A 25,603-nucleotide genomic window follows, 5' to 3' on the forward strand; every position below is an offset into this window, starting at 1 on the left:
GCGGATCGGCCCTCCCGCTCATCCCCCGCAAGTAAGATTTCGCTCCGTAGGGGGGGGGGTGCACCATGGAGGAGGGGGGGGGGTGCGCCGCAGAGGGGGGGGGGTGTGCACGCATGCTGCACCCGGGGGGGGGGGGGTGCGTAGCGGCGACCCGCCCCCGGGTGTCAGCCGCCCTCGCTACGGCCCTGCTCAAGTTTTTAAAAGTTGTGTTTTTAGAATTGACACTGTATTTTTTTTTTTTACCAGCGATTGTATCTATTTGTCCACTGCTGCCACCAAGGAGGTTTTGGTTTAAATATCCAGATGTGTATTGTATCGACCAGATATTGAACCCCTGAGGCAGGCAGTTACGCCGAAACAAAGATCTATGTCAGATCTGTGGATACAATTGCAACATTCTCTGGTTGACAATCAGCGGCATAATCGAAAGAGAAGGACGCCCATCTTCTGACAAAAATCGGGAGATGGGCGTCCTTCTCTCAGGGTCGCCCAAATTGGCATAATCTAAAGCTGATTTGGGCGTCCTCAACTGCTTTCTGTCGCGGGGGACGAACCAAAGTTCATGGGGGCGTGTCGGCAGTGTACCGAAGGCGGGATTGGGGCGTGGTTAAGAGATGGGCGTCCTCGGCCAATAATGGAAAAAGAAGGGCGTCCCTGACGAGCATTTGGCCCGACTTTACTTAGTCCAATTTTTTTTCACGACCAAGCCTCGAAAAGGTGCCTGAACTGACCAGATGACCACCGGAGGGAATGGGGTTATGACCTCCCCTTACTCCCCCAGTGGTCACCAACCCCCTCCCACCCTAAAAAAAAAATTTAAAAACATTTTTTCCAGCCTCTATGCCAGCCTCAAATGTCATACTCAGCTCCATCATAGCAGTATGCAGGTCCCTGGAGCAGTTTTTAGTGGGTGCAGTATACTTCAGGCAGGCAGACCCAGGCCCATCCCCCCTACCTGTTACACTTGTGATGGTAAATGTGAGCCCTCCAAAACCCACCCAAAACCCACTGTACCCACATGTAGGTGCCCCCCTTCACCCTTAGGGCTATGGTAGTGGTGTACAGTTGTGAGGAGTGGGGTTTGGAGGGGGTTGGGGGGCTCAGCACCAAAGATAAGGGAGCTATGTACCTGGGAGCAATTTGTGAAGTCCACTGCAGTTCCCACTAGGGTGCCCGGTTGGTGTCCTGGCATGTGAGGGGGACCAGTGCACTACAAATGCTGGCTCCTCCCATGACCAAAGGGCTTGCATTTGGTTATTTTTGAGATGGGCACCCTCGGTTTCCATTATCGGCGAAAACCGAGGTCGTCCATCTCTAAGGTCGACCATCTCAACATTTAGGTCTACCATCTCTTAGGTCAACCTAATTGTTGACATTTGGGCGTCCCTGACCGTATTATCGAAACGAAAGATGGACGCCCATCTTGTTTCGATAATACGGGATGCCCTGCCCCTTCGCGGGGACATCCTCAGAGATGGGCGCCCTAAGAGATGGGCGTCCCCATTCGAAAATGCCCCTCCACGTAACACAGCCAACTTTTGACTTTACCTAAGCACTGTCCTCTGGATTCTATATAGCGCGCCTAAAGATCCGCGCTGAAATCCAGGCATATTCTATAACAATGTGTGTAACAAAATTGGTTTAACAAGCTAATCAACATTGATAACAGCACTTAACAAGCTTTAATATGCACAACTCACTAAGAGGCATATTTTCAAAGCACTTTGGGAGGCTAAGTTCCATAGGTTTCTATGGAACTTTGGGAGGCTAAGTGCTTTGAAAATGAGCCCCTAAGTGTATTCTGTAATAAACTGAGCCTGTTTGTGCTGCAATATCAAATAAGCATGTTCTATATAACACGCCTAAATCTAGGCACCACTTATAGAATACACTTAGGTGGAAATGTTTACCACACATATTTTTTAGGTGCTTTATACAGAATCTGGCCCTATATGTTAGTCTTCTGTGTTTTTTTTTATTATATTAAAGTTATGATTTTCTACCTCTTGCTCCTCTGATTTTTGTGGAATTCTTGCAGGAGAGATTCCTGCTCGCTTAAATCACCTTTCACTGCCTATCCCCCGATATTCAGCAACAGTAAAGTGGGCAATGCTGATGAATATTACCTCTGACTTCCGCCAAAAAAGTGGGCAGGTCAAGGGCGGCCTAGGGTTATGTGAATGCTGGCTGACACCCACATAGCTCATGGGCTTAATTTAGGAGAGCTCAAAGTAGCACGAGTTGTCACGTGAGGTCACGGCAGCCATTTTTCCTTAGCTGCCACAAGGGGCAGGAGCTAGGGGGCTTTGTTCCTGCCCCTAAGACCCCCTATGGACCACCAGGGAGAAAAGGTAATGCCTACCTGAACTGAGGGAGGGGGTCTTGACCTGAGTGGGCTGAGGAGAGAGGATAGAAGGAGAGAAGCCATGTTAAGGGTGTGGAGAGGGTTGGGGACTTTACTAAACACAAAAAAGTTATGCCAGTGCCTGCATAACTGTCTTTTGCATGCCCCTGCGGAATATAGGCCAGGACCCGCATTAGCTCTGGCAGCCATCCTGCCCAAAATTAGCTCCTGCCCAAAAATTAACACCTGATATTCAGTGCTGTTGCCTGGACATAGCCCGGCACTGAATATCGGGAGCTAATCTAGCTGATGACAATCAGTGTTTTAAAAAATGCTGACCACCGCCAATTGAATATCAGCTGGAAAGTTTATGCCCCTATCACCCAAATACAATAGGCTAGCAAAATAGTATATGATGGGGCAATACTTTAAAGAGCCAAAACATTTAAACAATTTGACAGGGGAGTGGACACAGGGCATCACCATTATGGGCATCGAGCAATTTAGCAAAATACATCAGTTTGTGACCATTGTGGGTTCTAAGAAACCCAGTACATGAATCACCATATGGCACATATCACCAAAGAAAGAAGAGCTAAGGTGAAGAAGTGAGCTGAAAATATTTCTAGAAATTGTAAGATGCAGATAGGAACACTGTTTTCTGGAGGAGTAGCCTAGTAGTTACGGTGGTGGACTTTGGTCCTGAGGAACTGAGTTTGATTTCCACTTCAGGCACAGGCAGCTCCTTGCGACTCTGGGCAAGTCACTTAACCCTCCATTGCCCTATGTAAGCCCCATTGAGCCTGCCATGAGTGGGAAAGCACGGGGTACAAATGTAACAAAATAAAAAACACTATTTTATCTATGGCAACATTACTCGTTTGGTCCAGAAATCCTTTATTGGTCTTCACTAAATACATTCCCTTAGACCTTTATTAGATGATAAAGCTTTGAGGACATTAATTCATGCTTTGTTTTTGTCCTGTTTAGATTATTGAAATTCTCCACTGACAATGGCACCATCGTACACTATAAGAAACCATCAGCTGGTTCAAAACACAGCTACTAGGTTGATTTCCAAAGTACACAGGTAAGATCATATGACTCCTTTCTTAATACAACTTCACTGGATTCCAGTCAACTATAGGATACAGCTTAAGATTTTGGTTCTTGCACACAAAACCTATTATATAGGTTTACCATTATATTTATCTTCTTTGATCACTCTACATAAAATAATCTAGATCACTCCATTTTGCTAATGTGTGTCACCTGGTAGTGCCATTATTTTCTAAGCTTTGCTTGGATATATCCCACTCCACAACCTTCAGTTGTTTACCTCCAACTTTGTGGAATTTGCTCCAGTAGATATTCGACTAGAACCCTCTCTTAAAACCTTGGCTTTTCAGTGCGCTTTCTTGGACTCACTGCAACTGTCTTTCACCAGCGATAACTGTTGCCTTGAACTGACATCTTTCCCTTCCTTATGTGTTCTGTTTATTAGTTTCTTTTTTGGAAACTTAGGGGCCCTTTTACTAAGCTGCATAGGCAACTACGTGTGCTCAATGCATGCCACTTCAGAACTATCGCCCGGCTACTGCATGGCCTGGGCAGTAATTTCATTTATACGTGTGCCCACTACAGGCGCCGGAAAATATATTTTATTTTCAAGCGCAAGGCGCTAACCTGGCAGTAATCGGCATTGTACGTACACTGACGATTACCACCCAGTTAATGTATGAGACCTTACCGCTAAGTGAATGGTGGCAGTAAGGTTTCAGGCCCAAAATGGATGCACAACAATTTTCATTTTGCTGCACGTCCATTTCCGGCCCAAAAAAAAAGGTCTTTTTGCAGGTGCACTGAAAAATGGACCTGTGCGTGTCCAATAACCTACATCAACACCAGTGCAGGCTACTTTTTGGTGCACCTTAGTAAAAGGACCCCTTATTGTTGTCCTATGCATTTCCTGTTTTGTATTTATGGGTGAGTTTATGCTGTATTGTTGAAGTGAATGTTTGGTATTGATTTATTCTGCATTTTATACCCATGGTACCCCACCTTGATGGTTTTTTCCATATATGTGGTTTATAAATCTAGCAAATAATAAATTGCAGAGATAGATTGAGTCATAGAAATTACCATTGAATGGTCCTATGGGCTTTTTCTTCTTGGAGATACAAAGGAGAGAATTCTATGTATGGCGCCTTAAAACTGGTGCTGAAAAACCCACCTGGTTAGTGTGATTCTATAACTATGCCAAAGTTATGTGTAGTTTATATAATATGCTTACATGCTATTCTTGCGACTAAAATTTAGGTACACTCATTTAGGCCACCTAAAAATAGGCCTAAATACCCATGCCTACGTTAGGCACAGATCGGGTGCATTCTATAATAGTGCAAATAGTTTTTCTTGAAATGCCCTTTTTCCACTGCATTATAGAATGTGCCTAGAAAGTTGTGTGTATTAATTCTAATTAAAGCCAATTAGTGCTGCTAACTGGTTGTTAACTTCGAATTATCAGTGCTGATTGGCTTGTTAATCAATTAAGTGTATGCACCATTTGGCCATGTTCAAGCATAAAATGATCTATCCATATTCCTAAATACTAATTTACCCATATCCTAAATACATAAAACTTATCTAAAACAGGTGCAGGCCTGCCAAATATCAGATTCGCAGCTGGACATTTTAAATGGTCTGTGATCCAGCATGCTGTTGTTATCTCTTTACTGAGGACCATCTTATGAGCAATAAGCCATACAGAAATTGAAACAAGACAGGCCTGTAATAAGGACAAATCAGGAGCCACAGCATTAACCCTTGCTAGCAAAAGAATATCATCCAATGGAAAAAGATACCAAAAGACTCAATGACATTTAATAGTGGACTTACAAAACGAATATTATTGTTAGTTCCTGTATTACAGTCATTGTCATAGGAGAGGCTACAGTGGGTATGTGCTAATATTAATTGACAAAACAGCAGAATAATCTGAGGAGATGTATTAGTGCTATCTGTATTACTTGATGACTATGATATAATAATAATAATAATAATAATAATAATAATAATAGAAGTGCACTGAGCAATTCATCATCAAGAAAAAAGATTGTTATGAATGTGGAATTAGAAGAAATTCAGAGGAACATTCATGAAAAAATACAAGAACAAATGGCACATAACAGCCAGAAATATGTGAAACAGCTACAGAGGAAGCTGAAGTTGGGGAATTGTTCACCGTTAACGCCCAAACAATCTCTCAACTAAGAGTACAAGATCACCAGCTGACTCCAAAGAAGAAGATCTGAAATGGAAGATTCAAGAACACATAAAAGAACAAAATAACATCAAAGTACTACATTGAGACTTGTTGCCAACCCCCCCTTCCCCCCCCAAAAAAAACTAGTACAAACACTGAGACCCCAATGATCAATTCCCCATGCTGTTCCAAACAGCACCCTAAAAATAGTGCCGGAACTGCACAGGAAATTAACTTCCCAATGAGCAATGTTAATAAATGCTAATTTAGATGCGTTATTAGCGCTGATCATCAGGTGAAAAAGTGCAGGAGGATTGTGCCCTGGGCATGTGCTTAGCATAATCCTTTTTATCGTTTGACAGGTCTGGGCTGTCAAAAGCACAGACCAGTCAAACACAGGAGATGGAGGACCCTGGGACCACCCAGACCCCCCAAATCAAGGCCCTGGTGGCCTATTGCCCCACAAGCCCCCACATCCCCCAGACCTCCAGCCTCTCTAATCCCCCCAACACAAGGGCATGGGGCTACAGATCCAGTAGAACTCCAGCCCTCCTAACCCTCAACACTCCAAAAAATCCCTACTGGCTCAGTGGGCTACATATCCCACCCCCACACACCCTGGTGGTCTAGTGTCCCCTTCTCCCCCTTCCCCCTTGTATGATGGAGGAGGGAGTAGCACTCCCCTTCTCTTTCAGCACCACCTCCAAAATGTTGGTGCCCCTGCCCTGCCCAGTGCATCCTGGGATGTGCTGGGTTTAGCTTCCCTACCATATAAGGGAGAAACAGTTCAATTTTGGAAGAACCTATTGTACAACAATAAAGCTTACATCAAGAAGCTGCATGTTTATTCAAAATAAAATTGTATATGAATGAAAGAAATAAGAAATAAACAATACCACCATCTCATTATAAGGAAAATATTGAAACCATCTCTAGCCCACCAATAGTACTGATCCATTAATTAGGAAAATAATAACATAAAAAGTACAAGAAAAAACCCATCTTTAATGAATGGTGACAGAAGTTAGAACTCTAGGTCTGAGGGCCAAGAATTCTTTACATCTTCTCTGGGTTTCATTAGATAAACCAGGAAAAACTTTAGCGAGATCCTCAGACAGTATATCCATCTTCCTGAAATACAGACAAAGGATAACATTCTGATCATTTTCTAAAGCAACAGAAGCTATCAGTTATTTTCTCAGTCACAGCATCTAAGGAGTTTTCCAGAAATACTGCTAAATCCATAACCCCTTGTCAATTTTCGTCCTTTCATATTTTACTTTTCCCAGATGTTATAGAAATATAATGTGCCCTTGTTATAGGAGGCTAATTATTACTGGAGAACCAAGTGTAAGGGTTTGAAATACAAATCAATGCATGCATCTACCTTTTCCTATATGAGCACGCAGCTCTGGAATGCGCTGCCACGTAACTTGAAAACGGTCTATGAAATGACCAATTTCTGCAAACTATTAAAAACCTATCTCTTTGACAAGATATATCACAAAGATCAACACGTGTAACTGTATAATCTTTTGAACTTCTGTCTTATAATGTCTTTTGCTTTAACACCATTATGTAATTCACCACCATGTAACACAAACCCTCTGTAACCTAATGTATATTCACTTCTATTTCCATACCCATGATGTATTGTAAGCCACATTGAGCCTGCAAAGAGGTGGGATAATGTGGGTTACAAATGCAATAAATAAATAAATAAATAAATAAAATAAATAAATAAATAAATAAATAAATAAATAAATAAATAAATAAAATAAATAAATAAATTACTGGAGAACTACAAAATTTGCATGGGATCATGGATTTGATATACCGCCTTTCTGTGGGTACAACCAAAGTGGTTTGCATATACTCTGTGCAGGTACTTTCTCTTTCCCTAGTGAGCTCACAATCTAAGTTTTATACCTGGAGCAATTGAGGGTTAAGTGACATACCCAGGGTCAAAAGGCGCTGCAGTGGGAAATTGAACCCAGGTACTAGGTTTCAGCCCACTGCACTAACCATCAAGCAACTCCTCCATAATCAATGGTGTTACTGGAGATCTTGGAAAGTTAAGAAAGTAAATTAAAAATTCTACTATGATTTCCAGATATTTCCATCTTTCTCACAGTCCCATTTTAAGTATCCTGTGCTTTAATGATCTAATTTTTTTAAAGCTGTATGTAGGGGTCCTTTTATTAAGGTGTGCTAACAGATTTAGCATGCGCTATTGATTAGCTTGCACTAAATGATAAGACACTCATAGAAATGTAATGGACATCTTATCATTTAGCGCATGCTAATCATTAGTGTGCACTAAATTTGTTAGCACGCCCTAGTAAAAGACCCCTAAGCATACATTAGCATTTACCCACAGCTTAGTAAAAGGACCCCAAACTAAGTCATCTGCTTCACTAGAACAATCATCAATCTTAAGAAATCTCCCCAACATTATCTTGTATATTCTTTATTATTTTTAATCGTAATATCTCAACTTTTTTTTTTAATAAAAGGGAAAATGTTATATTTCATTAAGGGGCCCTTTTACTAATGTGTAGTGCGTGCTAATGGAATTAATGTACGCCACCCCCCCCGGATTCTGTATAGCATGCCTAGCGTTCCACCCAAAATCCAAGTGGATTCTATAACAGTGGTGCATATTTAATTGGCTTAATAAGCAATCAGCATTGTTAACAGCACTTAACAAACAATAATGAGCTCTAATTGACAATAATTAGAATTTATGCACACAAATCACTAAGCGTTTTCTGTAATGCAGAGCGCCTACTTTTTAATGCATGCAGGCAAAAAGGGGTGTGGTTATGGGCGGGGAAATGAGTGCTTCATGGGTGTTCTAAAATTTATATGTGTAGTTATAGAATATGGCTCAGGGTGCCTGAATCCACGTGCCGGGATTTACACCATTTTTTCGTTGGTGTAAATGGATGCGCATAGTTTTAGGCTCTGGGATATCAACTAAGCATATTCTATATACCGTGCCTAAATCTAGGTGCTGCTTATAGAATACGTTTAGTCAGAAATGTATGTTTTAAAAGGGCTTCTTAACATTTAGGGCCCTGTTTACTAAGGCATGTTAGTGTTTTTAACATGCCTACATTTATTTATTTAGATTTTGCTCACACCTTTTTCAGTAGTAACTCAAGGTGAGTTACATTCAGGTATTCTGGATATTTCTCTGTTCCAGGAGGGCTCACAATCTAAGTTTGTACCTGAGGCAATGGAGGGTTAAGTGACTTGCCCAAGATCACAAGGAGCAGCAGTGGGATTTGAACTGGCCACCTCTGGATTGCAAGAGTGGTGCTCTAGCTACTAGGCTTAGGGTTACCATTTTGTGTCCTCTGAAAAAGAGGACACATGCCATGCCGCCGCCTGCCCCCGCCACGCCCACTGCCAGGCCCCCTTTCCCCTCCCCCCGTCACATGCTCCCCTCCCCTTTCCTTACCATCTTGCCTGGTGGTCTAATGACGTCTTCGGGGCAGGAAAGAGCCCCCTCATTCCGGCTCTTTCCTGCCGGAGCGCTGCCTGCCCTTGCCTACATCCTTCTCGGTCTCGGCTGGGGATTCAAAATGGTCACCAAAAGTTGGAGCGGTCTCGCGAGACTTCAACTCTCGGCGGCCAATTTGAATCCCCAGCCAAGACCGAGAAGGAGGATGGGCAAGGCAGTGCTCCGGGCAGGAAAGAGGGGCTCTTTCCTGCCCTGAAGACGTCACTAGACCACCAGGGAAGATGGTAAGGAAGGGGAGGGGAGACCCACGGTGCCGAATCTGGATCGCGCAACCGCACGCACGTCCTCCCGCACGCACGTTTGTCCAGAAATCCGGACAAATGTGCATGCGGGCAAAACCCGCCGGACGCCCCGGACATGCCCTCAAAAAGAGGACTTGTCCAGGGAAATCTGGACGAATGGTAACCCTAACTAGGCTACTCCTCCACCCCGAAGAATCTTGTTACTCGTTGGGGTTCTACATGGAATGTTGCTACACTATGAAATTCTGTATGGAATCTTGTTATTCTTTAGAATTCTAGAATCTTTATTTATTTATTTAGATTTTGCTCACACCTTTTTCAGTAGTAGCTCAAGGTGAGTTACATTCAGGTATTCTGGATATTTCTCTGTCCCAGGAGGGCTCACAATCTAAGTTTGTACCTGAGGTAATGGAGGGTTAAGTGACTTGCCCAAAGATCACAAGGAGCAGCAGTGGAATTTGAACTGGCCACCTCTGGATTGCAAGACCAGTGCTCTAACCACTAGGCCACTCCTAGTGCACATGCCAACTGTACAGGCACCTATAGGGATATTGTAGGTGCATACATGGTTAACACTTGTACATAGTTAATGTGTGTTAAAAACACTAATGCGCCTATAACGCGGCTTAGTAAACAGGGACCTTAGTGCACACTAATGATGTAAGTGCACGCTAAGCTTTAGTAAGTATTTTAACAATTCTGATAATATAATATGCACATAGATAATGTATCTGCCATGATGTATTAATGTCATCAAACTCACAAATCTTTTTCAAGCCTTATATTCTGACCCCCTGATAGTCAAAACTATTTAACCGGCCAGGAACGGCTCTTGACTGGTTAAATAGGGTTTGAGCATCTAACCATGGATATTCAGCAGGAGATAACTGGTTCCTGCTGAGTATCCCGGTTAGCGGCTACCACAGATTTCGTTGGTGTAAATAGGCATGAGCAGATTTAGACGCAATGATATTGATTAAGTGTATTCTATAAATCGTGCGTAAATCTTACAGAATATGCTTAGGCGAAACTGAGTTCCGCACAGATTTTTTAGGTGCTATATATAGACTCTGGTCCAAACTGGCTACATTGTGCAACATATCCTGTTAGGCATGGATATTCAATGCCTAACCAGCTATGTTGAGCAGTCAAAATAGGCTGCTTACTCTCAAGTTGGACTCTAGCATCAGGTAACTATGATTTGGATTATTCAGTTGTGATTTCAATTACTCTAATATAGACGTGCCTGAATTTACGTTCTTCAGCAATGTATCACCCAATCCTACAAACAATGTCATATCAGGGCATGATAGGAAGGTAAAGCTATCAGATAAAATGAATTACTGCTTCATAAAGCAGCTGACCCAGGAATTAATGAGACGTTATTTTAACCGAGTCCTTAGTACAATGTAAGATTTGGTGTGAGAGGTAACAGTAGTGTGGCCTTTTAGCAAAAGTGGTCATTATGTGATCAAATTTAACTTAATAACTGAAGGAAATAGAACAAAAATAAAACCACTGAAAAAGGAACAGCTGCAAAAGGTTAGGAGTTTATACCAGTTTTCAATAATGTTTAAAAATATCATCTTGGAAGCCCAGGCCCAAAATATCAGTGCATTGAAAAAGGCTGAAGGAAGGCCAAATGGTTGCTGGGATGGATAATAGATGAGGTGAAAGAGTCTATTATAGCCAAAAAGAATATTTTTCAAACAATGGAAAGTGGACCCAAATGAAAACAAAAAAAATAGAAAAAGCATTGCTAAGGCAATCAAAAAGTGAATTTGAAAAGAAGCTTGCCCCAGAGCTAAAAGCTAATGGAAAGAAAAATAACTGTCCCAGACACATTCAGAGCAATTATAAAAATGGGTGTGTGTAGCTATGCACATCTTGCAAGTTTAAGTGGTGCTTTAAATGGTACTTTTGTGTGCAATTTTATGCAACAGCACTTAAGGGGCCCTTTTACTAAACAGCAGTAGAGCTAACGCATGGGTACTGTGTGCCAAATCATCACTACTGTTGGGGTAGTGCAGGCGCCTGGCGGTAATTCTGAAGTTGGAGGGGGAGTGGGGGATGGGGGGAGAGGGGGGAGAGGAAGGGAGGGGGGGGAAAGGAGGGGAGAGGGGGGAATGCACCACCTGTAAAAAAAATATTAAATTTTCAGCACCCCCAATCATTTTGAAAAGTTGGCTCCTATGGTGGGTACCAATGACATAGGATGCATAGCCGTTCCCTACCGATTCGCTATGGAATTCGGTAGGGAACGGCTCTAACGATGACTTTAGTGCATCTGGCTCTGAAGCTGAATCTTGGAGATAGAACTGAATACATACAGGCCTGACACTACCAGCATTAAAAAAAACAAACAAACACTGCTTGTCCTGGGATTGGTAGCATGGAAAGTTGCTACTGTTTGAGTTTCTGCCAGTTACTTGTGACCTGGCTTGGCCACTGTTGAAAACAGGATACTGGGCTCGATGGACCATTGGTCTGACCCAGTATGGCTATTCTTAGGTTCTTAAAAGAAATTAAAAAAATTAATGACAAAGCAAAAGATGAATAAAATATATGGTCTCAGTTTTCCTAGGTCAGCTGCTCAGAATGGGGGAGACCCTACTCATTTCATGCCTCTCTTATATCTCATGGAACAGACCAGAAGGTTTATTTAGGATCCCTGTTCTGTCCTGCTGTACCTTCCCGCTTTACCCATCAGCTCTCCCAATAGAGATAGTACAGATCCAAGAGCGACTCTCATAAATAGTAGTGAGTGAAGTTGGAAGACCAAAGAGAGAGAAGGATGTTGTCTGGTCAAAAGAGCATCAAGAGTTAGAAGAAATGGTTTGCTTTTATGTGGACAATGAAGATTTACAACAGCATGGATACTCCAGAGGGAGTGGCTAACACAGAAAGTGATCTACAAGAATTAGAAGAATAATCTAATGTTTAGCTATTAAAATTTAATGCATGAAAAAGTTGAAAGTAATGCAATTGGGGTGTAGAAATCCAAAAGAGGATAGTAGATGAGAGGTGAAGACCAGGAGAGGAATCTTAGAGTGATAGATAAAACATAAGGAATGCCAAGCCAAATGCAAAGCGGAGATAAGGAGGGTAAAAAAGGACTTTGAAAAAAAGTTAGCGTTAGAAGTGAAAATACATAGTAAATTGTTTTTTAGATACATTAAAAGCAAGAAGCCGGCTAAAGAATCAGTTAGGCTGCTGGATGAAAGTGGTGTTAAAGGGGCGCTCTGGGAAGACAAAGCCATAGTGGAGAAATTAAATGAATTCTTTGCTTTGGTCTTCACCGAGGAGGATTTGGGACACCGGTGCCGGAAAGGGTATTTGAAGCAGGTGAGTCAGAGAACCTAAACGAATTCTCTGTAAACTTGGAGGATGTAATGGGTCAGTTCTGTAAACTAAAAAGCAGTAAATCACCAGGACCGGATGGTATTCATCCCAGAGTATTAATAGAACTGAAAAATGAACTTGTAGAGCTACTGTTAGTAATATGCTATCTATCCCTAAAATCAGGTGTTGTACTGGAAGACTGGAGGGTTGCCAATGTTACACCGATTTTTAAAAAAAGGTTCCAGAGGAGATCTGGGAAATTATAGACCAGTGAGTCTGACATTGGTACCGTGCAAAATGGTAGAGGCTATTATTAAGAATAAAATTACAGAGCACATACAAAAACATGGGCTGATGAGACGGCACGGATTGATTGAGAACTTAAAATTTTCCCCGGAATGTCAGCACGGATTTAGTGAAGGGAAGTCTTGCCTCACCAATCTACTGCATTTTTTTGAGGGGGTGAACAAACATGTGGACAATGGGGAGCCGGTGGATATTGTGTATCTGGATTTTCAGAAGGCATTTGACAAAGTGCCTCGTGAAAGACTCCAGAGGAAACTGGAGTGTTATGGGATCAGAGGTAGGGTATTACTATGGATTAAGAGCTGGTTGAAGGATAGGAAGCAGAGAGTAGGATTGAATGGTCAGTATTCTCAGTGGAGAAGGGTAGTTAGTGGGGTCCCTCAGGGGTCTGTGCTGGGACTGCTGCTTTTTAACATATTTATAAATGACCTAGAAATGGGAGTAACTAGTGAGGTAATTAAATTCGCAGATGACACAAAGTTATTCAGGGTCGTCAAGTCGCAGAAGGCATGTGAAAGATTACAGGAGGACCTCACGAGACTGGGGGATTGGGCGTCCAAGTGGCAGATGAAGTTCAATATTGACAAGTGCAAAGTGATGCATGTGGGTAAGAGGAACCCCAATTACAGCTATGTCATGCAAGGTTCCTCGTTAGGAGTCACAGACCTAGAAAGGGATCTGGGAGTCATCGTTGATAAGACGTTGAAAACATCTGCTCAGTGTGCTGCGGCGGTTAAGAAAGAGCACAGAATGTTGAATATTATTAGGAAAGGGATGGAAAACAAACACGAGGATGTTATAATGCCGTTGTATCGCTCCATGGTGCGACCACACCTCAATACTGTGTCCAATTCTGGTCGCCGCATCTCAAAAAAGATATAAAAGAATTGGAGAAGGTGCAGAGAAGGGCGATGAAAATGATAAAATGGATGGAACGACTTCCCTATGAGGAAAGGCTAAGATGGTTAGGACTCTTCAGCTTGGAGAAAAGGCGGCTGAGGGGTGATATGATAGAAGTCTACAAGATAATGAGCGGAGTAGAGCGGACAGATGTGAAGTGTTTGTTTACACTTTCAAAAAATAATAGAACCAGGGCACATAAGATGAAGCTAGAATATGGTAGATTTAAAACAAATAGGTATATTTAAAACAAACAAACAAGTTTTTCTTTACTCAGCGTGTAGTTGGATTCTGGAACTCATTATTGGAGAAGATAGTGACAGCAGCTGGCCTTACGGAGTTTAAGGGGGGTTTGGACAGATTCCTGAAGGAAAAGTCCATTGAACATTATTAAATATATATATATATATATATATTTTTTTTTTTTTTTTTTTGGGGGGGGGGGGGGGAGGGTTGCCGGGTTCTTGAAGCCTGGATTGGCCGCTGTCGGAGACAGGATGCTGGCCTTGATGCACCCTTGGTCTTTTCCCAGTATGGCAATGCTTATGTGCTTATGTGTCTGAGGATCTCAAAGCAGCAAACCACTGTGACAAGGTGGTAGATGTACCCAAAAGGAATTCTAGGCTGCATAGAGAAAGGCAAAAGTAGCAGAAGAAAGGAGGTTTTAATGCCCCTGTACAAGTCATTGGTGAGGCCCCACTTGGAGTATTGTGTTTAGTTTTGAAAGCTGTATCTCACTAAGGATTTAAAAAGACTCAATGTGGTTCACAGAAAGGTAACAGAAATTGTATGGAGTTTGTGCCGAAGACATATGAGATGAGACTTGATGATCTGAACATGTATACCCTAGAGGAAATGAGGGATAAGGGAGATATTATATAGATGTTTAAATACTTGAAAGGTCTTAATATACAAACATATCTTTTCCAGAGACAGGGAAGTGATAGAACTAGAGGACATGAATTGAGGTTGCAGGGAGGTAGACTTAAAAGTAACATCAGAGAGAGAGTGGTGGATGCCTTGAATGTTCTCCCAGTGGAGATAGTGGAGACAAAAATATTGACCAAATTCAAAAATGCACGGAATAAACACAGAGGATCCCCTAAAATAGAAAGAGGATGGAATCAAAACAAACCTTAAATGATCTCATGGCTGCTGATATGCTACGATGGCCAGGAGTGGTGCTTTCCAGTAGTTTGGAAGTAAGTCCACTGCCAGACAGACTATGGAAGTGTTGTTGGGCAGACAGGATAGACTGTGCAGGTCTTTTATCTGTCATCATTTACTGTGTTGCTATGTTACTATGTAACTACAACAATATGAACAACTCAGTAGTAATACTGTGTGGGTCCAGGTTGGAAACCTAAATTCGAGACTTGGCTCATATTCTTTCTGTCTGTGCTAGTCAAAAGTAGGAGTGTTATAAAGTCTTTTTGAGAAAGTGATTCTGTTCTCACTATAACATTTACCATTTCTTGGGCAAATTATAGAAGAGTTTGCATAGCAGTTTCGGAAAGGCTACCTTTAATTCCATCAGTCCAAACAGAAAAGGGGAGATGAACAGGGAAAATAACTTCTGGATGCTTCCTGTAATACTTTTCAAATGACTATATTGGATAAGAAGGCTAATTAAACTGCAATGTGATCCCTAGACCAGCAGTGAAGGGCAGCCTAATGGTTAAAACATCACTTTGAGCATCATGGAAGTCCGGGTTCAAATCCCATTGATGTTCCTTGCAACCTTATACAAGCCACAAGGTACACATTCAGGGACAGCAAAATACCTACTGTACCTAAAAATACCTATTTTCACCTTGAGCTGTTATTGAAAAGGCATATGTTAAATCCAAGTGCCATAGTGCCAACCCAAGTGCCATAGTGAATCTTGAGGTTGCTATAGCAGAGTGAGTCACCTTTTTGCAGTCATTAGCACAAGCTCTGACACATAGAGGGGCATTTTCAATATGACATCCAAATGGCAAAATAAACATTTACCAGAATATGTTTAAAAATATGAGTCTACAATGTAAGAAATAAATAAACATGTTCCGATATTCAAAAATACACAAGAAAAACATTTGAAAGAGGACACACTGCAAATATCATAAACATTTTGAGATAAATGTCTCCACCAATTGGAAATACACAAAGCAAAACGTGCAATGGCGGTACTGGTCTCCGCTTTCAGAAAATGTCTGTGGCAATGGCAACACATTCCCTCCATGTTGCAAGCATTCACATGCACAGGGAACTTAATTTTTTTGTGCCAGACACAGAGCTCCTGGTCCTCCTGTGCCTGAGACATTTTCAAGTATCACCACCACATGCCACCTCACAATCAGGCTTATTTTCGAAAGTGATCGCCGGCCATCTTCCAAAATAAATTGGGAAATGGCCGGCGATCTCGCAAAAGCGGCAAAATCGGTATAATCGAAAGCGGCGTTTTTGACAGCATTGCCGCTTTCCTGTTGCCACAACGGTGAAAGTTCAAGGGGGCCTGTCGGTGGTGAAGCGAAGGCGGGACATGGGCGGGCATGGGCGGCTAATGGAAAAAAAAAAAGCGGCGTTCATCAGTATTTCGCCGGGTTTTACTTGGTCCTTTAATTTTCACGACCAAGCCTCAAAAAGGTGCCCCAATTGACCAGATGACCACCGGAGGGAATGGGAGATGACCCCCCATACTCCCCCAGTGGTCACCAACCCCCTCCCACACTAAAAAAATTAGAATAAAACACTTTTTTGCCAGCCTCTATGCTAGCCTCAAATGTCATACCCAGCTCCCTGACAGCAGTGTGCAAGTCCCTGTAGCAGGTTTTAATGAGTGCAGTGCACTTCAGGCAGGCAGACCCAGGTCAACCCCCCCCCCTACCTGTTACACATGTGGTGCTAAGTGTTGAGCCCTCCACACCCCCCCAAAATCCACTGTACCCACATGTAGGTGCCCCCCTTCACCCATAAGGGCTATGGTAAGGGTGTAGAGTTGTGGGGAGTGGGGTTTTTTTTTGGGGGGGGGGGATTTGGGGGGCTCAGCACCCAAGGTAAGGGAGCTATGCACCTGGGAGGTATTTGTATATTTTTAAAAAAATGTTTAGGGTGCCCGGTTGGTGTCCTGGCATGTCAGGGAGACCAGTGCACTACAAATGCTGGCTCCTCCCATGACCAAATGCCTTGGATTTTGCCAGGTTTGAGATGGACGGCATTTTTTTCCCATTATCGCTGAAAAACAAAACCGGTGATCTCAAACCCGGTGAACTCTGGCATTTGGCCGGGCTAAACCATATTATTGGAAAAAAAGTTGGCCAGCTATCTTTTTCGAAAATACGTTTCCGACCAGCTGTTGCGCTGCCGCCAAAATAGATCGCCGGTGACCTATTTCGCCAGAGACGTTCGATTATGCCCCTCCACGTCTCCTTGAGGACATGGAGATCTATTAGATATAAGCAGTGCCCCCAGGATCATAGCAGCACTTATCTGCAAGCACCATACATAGGCAGAGTCATATACAGTGAGGTTCCTTTATTGTTACAATACATGTTATTGAAAGTTTGATAAGAATGAGTAAAAAACCATATATAACATCAGAATGTCCAGAATATCCAATGACTTGTAATTATGGGACCCCCTCCACTAACCCTTCAATGCAGAAATGAGGGGCTCTACAAGAATATCGTGTCTCTGGTAACATCCAAAACTAAACAAAATAAACCAGGACCTTAGCCACCGATTATTAAAGTCTCAGCTATCACCAATGCACTAGTCCACTCATCCAATATTTATATTACAATGCACACACATGAGTAGCAAGGGAACCCTCAGATGATTTTGCCACTTCTCATGCAGTCAAGCATACTGCTCTGAAATGGTATAGCGTTTCTTTCATCGGGTATCCCTGCAGTGAGTTCGGAAGACTTTTTTCTTTTTTCTTTTTTTTCTTTTTCTATATTGTTGCTTCCCGACACCACTGTGCTACAATTTTTCAATCTTTTTAAACCAAATGTGCAAAGTAATAGACTAAATGCTTTAAACTTTCAGTCTTTTAAAACAAATGTGCAAGGTGAAAAGCTGAGTACTTATCCAGTCTCTTGGGAATTCTTCCACTTTATTCCTCTTTATTCCTCACTGCCTTCCCCTGAAACCGCGGGGCTGAGTATGTTCTGTGAGGAGCTGAGTATGTTCTGTGAGGAGCAGTCACAAAAAAGAGGGAATACAGCATACAAAAGCAACCAAACAAACAAACAAAGCAAACACTGGGCCTTCAGGATTGAGAAAAATGTAGTCCTTTAAATAAAGGACTACATTTTTCTCAATCCTGAAGGCCCAGTGTTTGTTCTGTGAGGAGCAGTGACAGCCTGAATGAAGACCTTGGACCTATTTTTGTTAACATTATTTGCATTTTTATTTTTTTTTAACAAATACAATGTTCACGGTTATTTACATACAAAGATCTCTGCTTCCACTTTCTAAAATACGTGTATATTCCCTGATCATCAAGGCTGACTGCTGCTGTGGTTTAAGCACTCCTAGAGAAGGCCTGGGAAAGGGAGACTATACAAGGAGGGGGGGGGGGGGGGTGGAGAGGTGTCTAAAGGGCCCCCAGTGGACACACTCAGAGCAGCTCCTGCTCTACCAGAGAACTGCCCAATTGAGAGGCATCCAATATGCCTTTTATCACAAGAAGGACCAGTGGAACTTGAACCTGCCACCCCCAGGTGCCACAAACATTATGCCATGCCTCCAATAGCTAAAAAAAAAGAAAAGAAAAGAAAAGAAAAGAAAAGAAAAGAAAAATGTGACAGGGAAGGTGTAATGTCCTGCCACAGCTAGCAATAGCCTTTAAACCTAGGTGGTCCAGTCCAGCACCTGGCACATGTGTAAGGTATATTAAGCTGCTATCAGGTTCCACAGTGTATGTGTGTGTGTGTTGGGGGGGGGGGGGGGGGGGGGAGAGCGCACATGACTGCAGTCTTCCTTTCTAGTCCTTTCTCCCAAATCATGCCTGTAGGGCATCTGTTAGTGGGACCTTTCCTGAGATGACACATTGGGCCAGATATTCCCCTGCCCATTATCAGGGGCACCTCAGCCCCTTAGGTAGTGAGGAGATGCCCAAGGAATCTGTCTGAGAGAGATGTGCAGTGCCAGCACCCAACACTCACTCTCCCAGGACCAGTAAACAGTCCTCACACACACAGCAGCAACATAAAGCACAGTAACAAACTGGGAATGGACAAACAGAGCAACAATGAGAGAAGACAAACAGGTAGGGGGTTTGAATGGGAGGTGTGTGTGGGGGGGGGGGGGGGTTTAGAACAGTGAGGGTTTTGTGGGGGATGAGAGTGAGATACAGAACAAGGGATGGGTGTGGCTTGGGGACTGGCCAGTGTAGGCAAGGACTTGAGGAGGTGAGACACAGAGGAAGCATGGCAGGAAATGTGAGGGCCAAAAGTTCAGACAGGGGCAAACAAGCAAAGGTAACAGACCACTCAGCAATTTTCCACTCATTTTCAAAAAAACAACAATTCCACCAATCCACTCTCCAACTCAGCTAAATCACAAATGGGTCCAAAGACAAGTTTGGTCTTGAGCTAGTCACTTTTAAAACAGGTCTAATTCATAACATTTTTCTTTCCAGCACAAGGAAATTGTTTTGCTATGTAACACCACCCATCTCAAACCCATGACATGTCCCTAAAATGTGAATATCAGACACCTTTATTTTTTTGTTTGATTACATGATTTAAACATTTTCTTGTGAGAAACACATCCATCTACCCCTTGTGCCATTTTTTTCTTTTGAAAATGAATCCATAAACCTCTGTAAACTAATTACCTGCACATGATTATGCTGAACATAATCTACGTTCAATATGCATGTAGATATAATGGTTTCTCCTGGGCCAATATAAATATTATGAATATGATAATTATTATTTTATGACAGTTTTCTAGTCACATTTGTTCCTTTCTCACATGCCCCAAAAATCAAAATACAACACAATCTAAGTATAATATTTATGTTGGTCTAATAGTAATTACCACAATCTCTAAAATTTAAATTTTTTTTAAGTTTTCCTTGAATTGCAGTGACTGCAAAATCTATCTGAGTTTTATAGGGCATGTGAACACCTGCTTTATGTCTGAACAAAACTCATGTGACCTTATTTATATTAAGAAATGCTACTGGCATTAAACAGTCTTCCAGTTTTGCTGATTAATATATGCAAAGTTATATGTATATGCATTACTCAGCAAAATATGCTATTAGACTGGAAAACTGAGTTATAAAGGACACAGAAATTCTCTTATGCTGTTTCTGGCTGAATTTCAGAGTGACTATGCTTGGACCAAATTATATGGAAACTTTCCAAATAACATCAGCCAAAGGTAATGTGAAGTCGAGCTCTCATCTCTTTCACAGATGCCATGGTTTATTTATACAGAATCAGAAGTAACTCTTAGAAAACAGATTTGAATTAGCTGACCTTTCTATTTTTTCTGTCCTTGACCTTTCCAGTGGAGCAACATCAAAATACTGATGGAGGGTGGAGCATGGGACAAAATCATGTTAAAATTGTTAGCTATTACTGAAAAGATGTCCATTCTGATGTACACCATGTTGATGGTTTTCCATTTTACAAGCCTGTTAGGTATCTGGTACCATTGAACTGCAATGAATACAATTATTTGAACACATTTGACATCTATTCCTTGAAATCTGCATGTCTGCCTAACTAGGCTTTTGGGTGCTTACCATGGTGAACACTTTCCAAATTCACTCCACTGTTGGCTAAATGACAAATTATTTGATAAGGTATTTTAAAACAAAGGATATGTAAACCATGTAGTCATTCACGAAAACAACAGCCTAATATTTCTAGCATAGAAATGTGTGGAGCAGATGTCTAGAAAGGATGCCCAGTTCAGAATATGGATGACCATGTCTAGTGTATTTTAGAACAGGATCTGCTGAAATACAGCTTGTTCTAAAATACAAGAAAATGGATGTCCAAGTTCTGACTACATCCAGCTCGAACCTCCATTTTATAAACTGAAATGTCTAAACTATAAACAGGGCAAAACAAGGGACATGGATGTCTGTGTGCCACAGAGGAACATTCATGTTATAAAATGGTCCACACAATAAGACACGTGAAGGAGTAGCCTAATGGTTAGAGCAACCTGTTATGATCTAGTGCAGAAATCCAGAGGTTACCAGCTCAAGTCTCATTTCAGTTTTTATAATTTTATTTATTTATTTATTTTTACAGTGAGCTCTCCAGAGACAGAAGAATATCTACTGTGACTTCCCTTACTAAAACCAGTGATGAATTGCTCAATCAGAGCATTTGTTTGTAACCTGGGTGTGCCAAGTACCAGATCTAAATATGGACATCCCTTCCCTTTCTGCAATTGGAGCTGGGCATCCATCTTTTGGCTTCTCCCTAGTCCCACCCAAAACACGCCCAGATCACTTCCCCTTGCCATATGGATATACAGTAGTTTTAGATGTCCATATTATGGCTTTATAAAATCTATATTTGGACGTCCATATGGATGCCTAGATGCTAGTTTTCAGACATCCAAAACAAGAGCTTCTAATTAAGCACCATGGTGTCATATTCTTACAATATCAGAAATGAAAACCCTTTAAACAAAGTAAGGACTGCAAACATCAATTTGAGTTTTGTTTCATGTCATTGCCTATGTCTTTTCTGAAAATTTTCATTTTATTCAGGTTTTCTTGCCCATTTTGTCATTATGGGATCAATGTCATTAAAAGTGCACCCTCTTTGCACCTTCAGCAAATAAAAAAGAAAACACAAAATGTCATTGACATTTCCCCATGTGATTGAAAGGGAAAGGGGGTGGTATTTGATATACTGCCTTTCTGTGGTTACAATCAAAGTGGTTTACAAATTATATACAGGTACTTATTTTGTACCTGGGACAGTGGAGGGTTAAGTGACTTGCCCAGATTCACAAGGAGCTGCAGTGGGATTCAAACCCAGTTCCCCAGGCCACTGCACTAACCTATTTCCCATGTTATTTCAGATGATAGCCCATCCCTACATTTTAGCATATTACCAAAAGAAGAAATATGATCAGTTGACAGATAAGACAAATGAAAGAATCCAAGCAAAGACATGATGCTTTCTGAAGTGAATATGATACAAGCATAAGTGGAAAAATGATTAATATCACCTGGTAAAATTCAGAGTCTAGTGTCACCTGTATACAGTCTTCTTTGGGTCTTTGGGGTCAGGAAGGTGAGAGATGTTCTCAAGAACCCGCAGAACTAGGCAACCATTATCCCATTATCTACCAAAGGCAGATCCATTAACAAAGGTCCAGAATCTCAGAGCACTGTTTCAATAATCTGTGTCTAAAGCACACTTTTCTATGCATCTCTGACCTTTTGAAGACTCCATACCATTTTAGTGATAAGAAATCTACAATATTATAAACATTATCATTGACAGTTATAATGTAAAATTATTGAAATTTAGTCATATCATATGTACCTTTGCATTTGTTTTAAGATATTCTGATAAATAAGAAAAACCTATTAGTTAAAATTCAATGACTTGAATTAATAATAATGTTTCATTAGTAAAGGCAACTGAAGGATTGGCATTTTGGAAATTCTGAAAGAACAATATGTTTAAAGTTGAATTTCCCTCACCATATACTCCATGTTAGCAGCCGGTGGAAAGACCTTGCCTCTTACTTGATTGTGGTAATTAAGGATGGCAATCATGTCAGTTTGGGAAATGTATCTCTTTTTCCTGCTTTGGGACACCTGTAGAGTCCAGATGATCTCTTGTTGATTCAATATCAGTAAAATTGCTGGTTGACAGGAACGTATTAGAGGAATTGACTAGCACCATTGAACTTGTTTCACAGAAGAGGGAAAGTAAGACCACACACGTGACCGCAGAGATTTTTGCCATTTTTTTGAAGGACTTTGAGAGACCATATGCTTATGTTGCTTTAAGATGAGAAGCTATATTGCAGATCTGTGGAAGAAAAATATGTCAGGTGATGTGATTCTTCAAACAGAACAGTTATTTCGGAACAAACTACTGCCTGGTTCTCTAAACATTTCTTCTATTCTGTGTCTATGGGAAAAGACCTTGTTGAATCAGGCTAACTGAATATTTTAATAAAAGAATTTGCAGTGTGGATGCTGTTAAGATCAAATTTGCCTCTCCTAATTCTATAAACTTCTTAATGTCACATTACTTTTCCTGTTCAACATCATCTGCAATGTGCATTTGCTTCAGCCTCTTAAAACTTGCAAAACAGCCAAGATCAGTGAAAGTGCAATGCATCATTTCAAGTATAACATTTCTTAGCACGGAGAGCAATTCTGTTTTCTACAGCAGAATCTCACTGACACCAAGGAATAGCTAAAACATTGCTGAATCTTCTGTCTGCAGAGCCGAAGAGTAATTAATGTCATGGTTTGATTCATGTACACACAGTACTGAGTAGCATAATACTGAGCATAGAAAACAAAGCTAAGAATACAGGTGGGTTAATCCCCAATAACCACACTGTAATCTGATTTCAATAAAACGTGCTCCAATTTTAAAACATCTAGAAGTTTATTATAACCTACCTTGTGCAGTATCAGAGAAAATCGTCTTTTTTGTGTGTGTGATGTGGAAGATGTATCTTGTCATAAACTCTCTAAGAATAAAATCCTTCTAGCACACAGACTGCTGGCTCTAACAGCTTTTATATGTTACAGCTTGTACAGTTCAGGAAGGGCAGTCTTTCCAGGGATCTTTTCCAAGCCAAAATAACAGAGGAGGAGTTACACATAACGATTGGGAGTCCTCCACACCTAGCTCATATATTAAGGAAGAGTAAAAGCAGCTTCCTGCCCTCCATTTTTCTCAGTCTCTTTTTTTTGTTTGTTAGTATATTCTTTCATTCTGAATGATGTCTTAATTGCATTTTCTTAATACCATATTGTTGCTTCCTGAGTGGTGACACTTCATTTATACATTTTAACACTCGTATTTAGGTTCAGTAATATTCAATTACAAAAAAATATATTCAGTTTAATGGCTAGAAAAACGGAACCTGGCTGGATAATTGTGACCAAAAGCACCAACTGCTTTAAACCTGGCAACTATGTAGATTGCTTAGGGGTCCTTTTACCAAGCTATGCTAAAAAAATGGCTGGTGCTGTTGTCAGCGCATGGGTTTAACGCGTGCTGCGGCCACTTTTAACATGGTGGTTAAATGGCCGCCTTTCTATATTTTTTTTGTAATGGCCACATGTTAATTTCCCCATTAGCACATGACTATTACCAGGGGAGTCCGTCTCCAAAAAGACGGTGCGGCCATGAGAGGGTCATGGGCAGATCAGGGCCATTCCTGCAATTTATGTACACTGTTACAGAATAAGAGGGCCCTCCATAGGGACACCACCTTGTCATGGTGGAGGGGCTTCAGTGTTGCAATGACTCAGAGGGCTATGCTGTAGGGTTACCCATATCAGACAGGCTCTGAGGAGAAACCAGGACAAAGAGTGTCCCAAACTGGAGGATCCAAGATGGCGTTGAGGGAGAACGTACGTTAGTTGAGTTCCCGTTTTACGCCAGAATACCTGAAGAAGTAGGCGCGCTCCCCAGAGAATGGGGAAGAGGAAAGGTAAAGCCGTGGTGTTGTCCTCCTCGAACACGGCTGGGGTTCCCACCACTTCTCAGCCTACTTTGGAGAAATTCGGGGTCATAACGTCGGGGATATCGGTTCCGCTTCGGGGAACAGCAAGGCTTTATTGCCGAATCTCAGTGGAGAGGGAGTGACTTTTGAGTCCCCCTGTTGGCATGACCCCTCCAAGACCCGGAAACAGTAACGGTTCGCTATGGAGGCCAACAGTGAAACGCCCTGAAGTAGGTCAGGATTTTCACGTGACCCGAGGAGGTCCTGGCGCAGCATCGACTCGGATAATAAACCAACTGGGGATTGGAGAGTGAGTTCTCCACCCCCCCCCCCCCCGAAGATATCTGGAGCAGTTTCTGTGAGAAATTGGACATGGTGAAGCCAAAAAATGTCACAATGGACGCATTATGAGAAGCGCTGCAGAGTGTGAATAACTTTCTTCTTCAGATGTTTAAAATCTTTCAGGAATAAACATATGAATTAAAGAATTTATATCAATACTTATCTAACAAAGTGGAAGTCCAAGATATAAAAATAGAGACTTTGACTATGGATTTTTTTCTTTTATTGAACTGTTGAAGAAATATTTCTCTGATAATTTGCAAACATTTTCTGATAGCCACCTCCAGTGTCTAAAGCGATTTATATTTCCCCTAAATAATCTTCTTTATCAGAGAAAAGAGATGTGAACTTAACTGATATTTTGGAAAAGCTATATTACTAGTGACTTTCGCCTTTGATTTAGATAGGAATAATGTTTTGAAATTGTATTTCCGACACATGGTTGATAGTTTTTTGGGTTCAAAGATAAATATATTTCCTGACTTATCAGGGGAATCGCAGACTAGGAGGTGTGAACTCTTGGCTTTTAAGCCAAAGATCATTGCCCTAAGTGGGACCTTCCTAGTGCGATTCCCTTGTAAGTGTTCTATTTCTTTGAATTTTAATAATTACTTATTTGTTGAACCTAAGAAATTACAAGAGTTTGTGGAGTTGAAAGA

The 25,603-nt window shown here is 41.5% G+C and overlaps 1 protein-coding gene across 1 annotated transcript in view; it reads right to left on the reverse strand.

Moving 5' to 3' along the window:
• Positions 1-23,633, reverse strand: part of PI15 (peptidase inhibitor 15) — a 56,838-nt gene extending 33,205 nt beyond the window's left edge. Inside the window, 3 exon segments of the mRNA XM_030190175.1 lie at positions 22,609-22,714; positions 22,716-22,942; positions 23,548-23,633. Coding sequence (XP_030046035.1) covers positions 22,609-22,714; positions 22,716-22,876 — 267 coding nt within the window. The 5' untranslated portion in view covers positions 22,877-22,942; positions 23,548-23,633.
• Positions 23,634-25,603: the final 1,970 nt, after the last annotated feature.

The sequence above is a fragment of the Microcaecilia unicolor genome, chromosome 1 (assembly GCF_901765095.1).
Source record: "Microcaecilia unicolor chromosome 1, aMicUni1.1, whole genome shotgun sequence".
NCBI classification, from domain to species: Eukaryota; Metazoa; Chordata; class Amphibia; order Gymnophiona; family Siphonopidae; genus Microcaecilia; species Microcaecilia unicolor.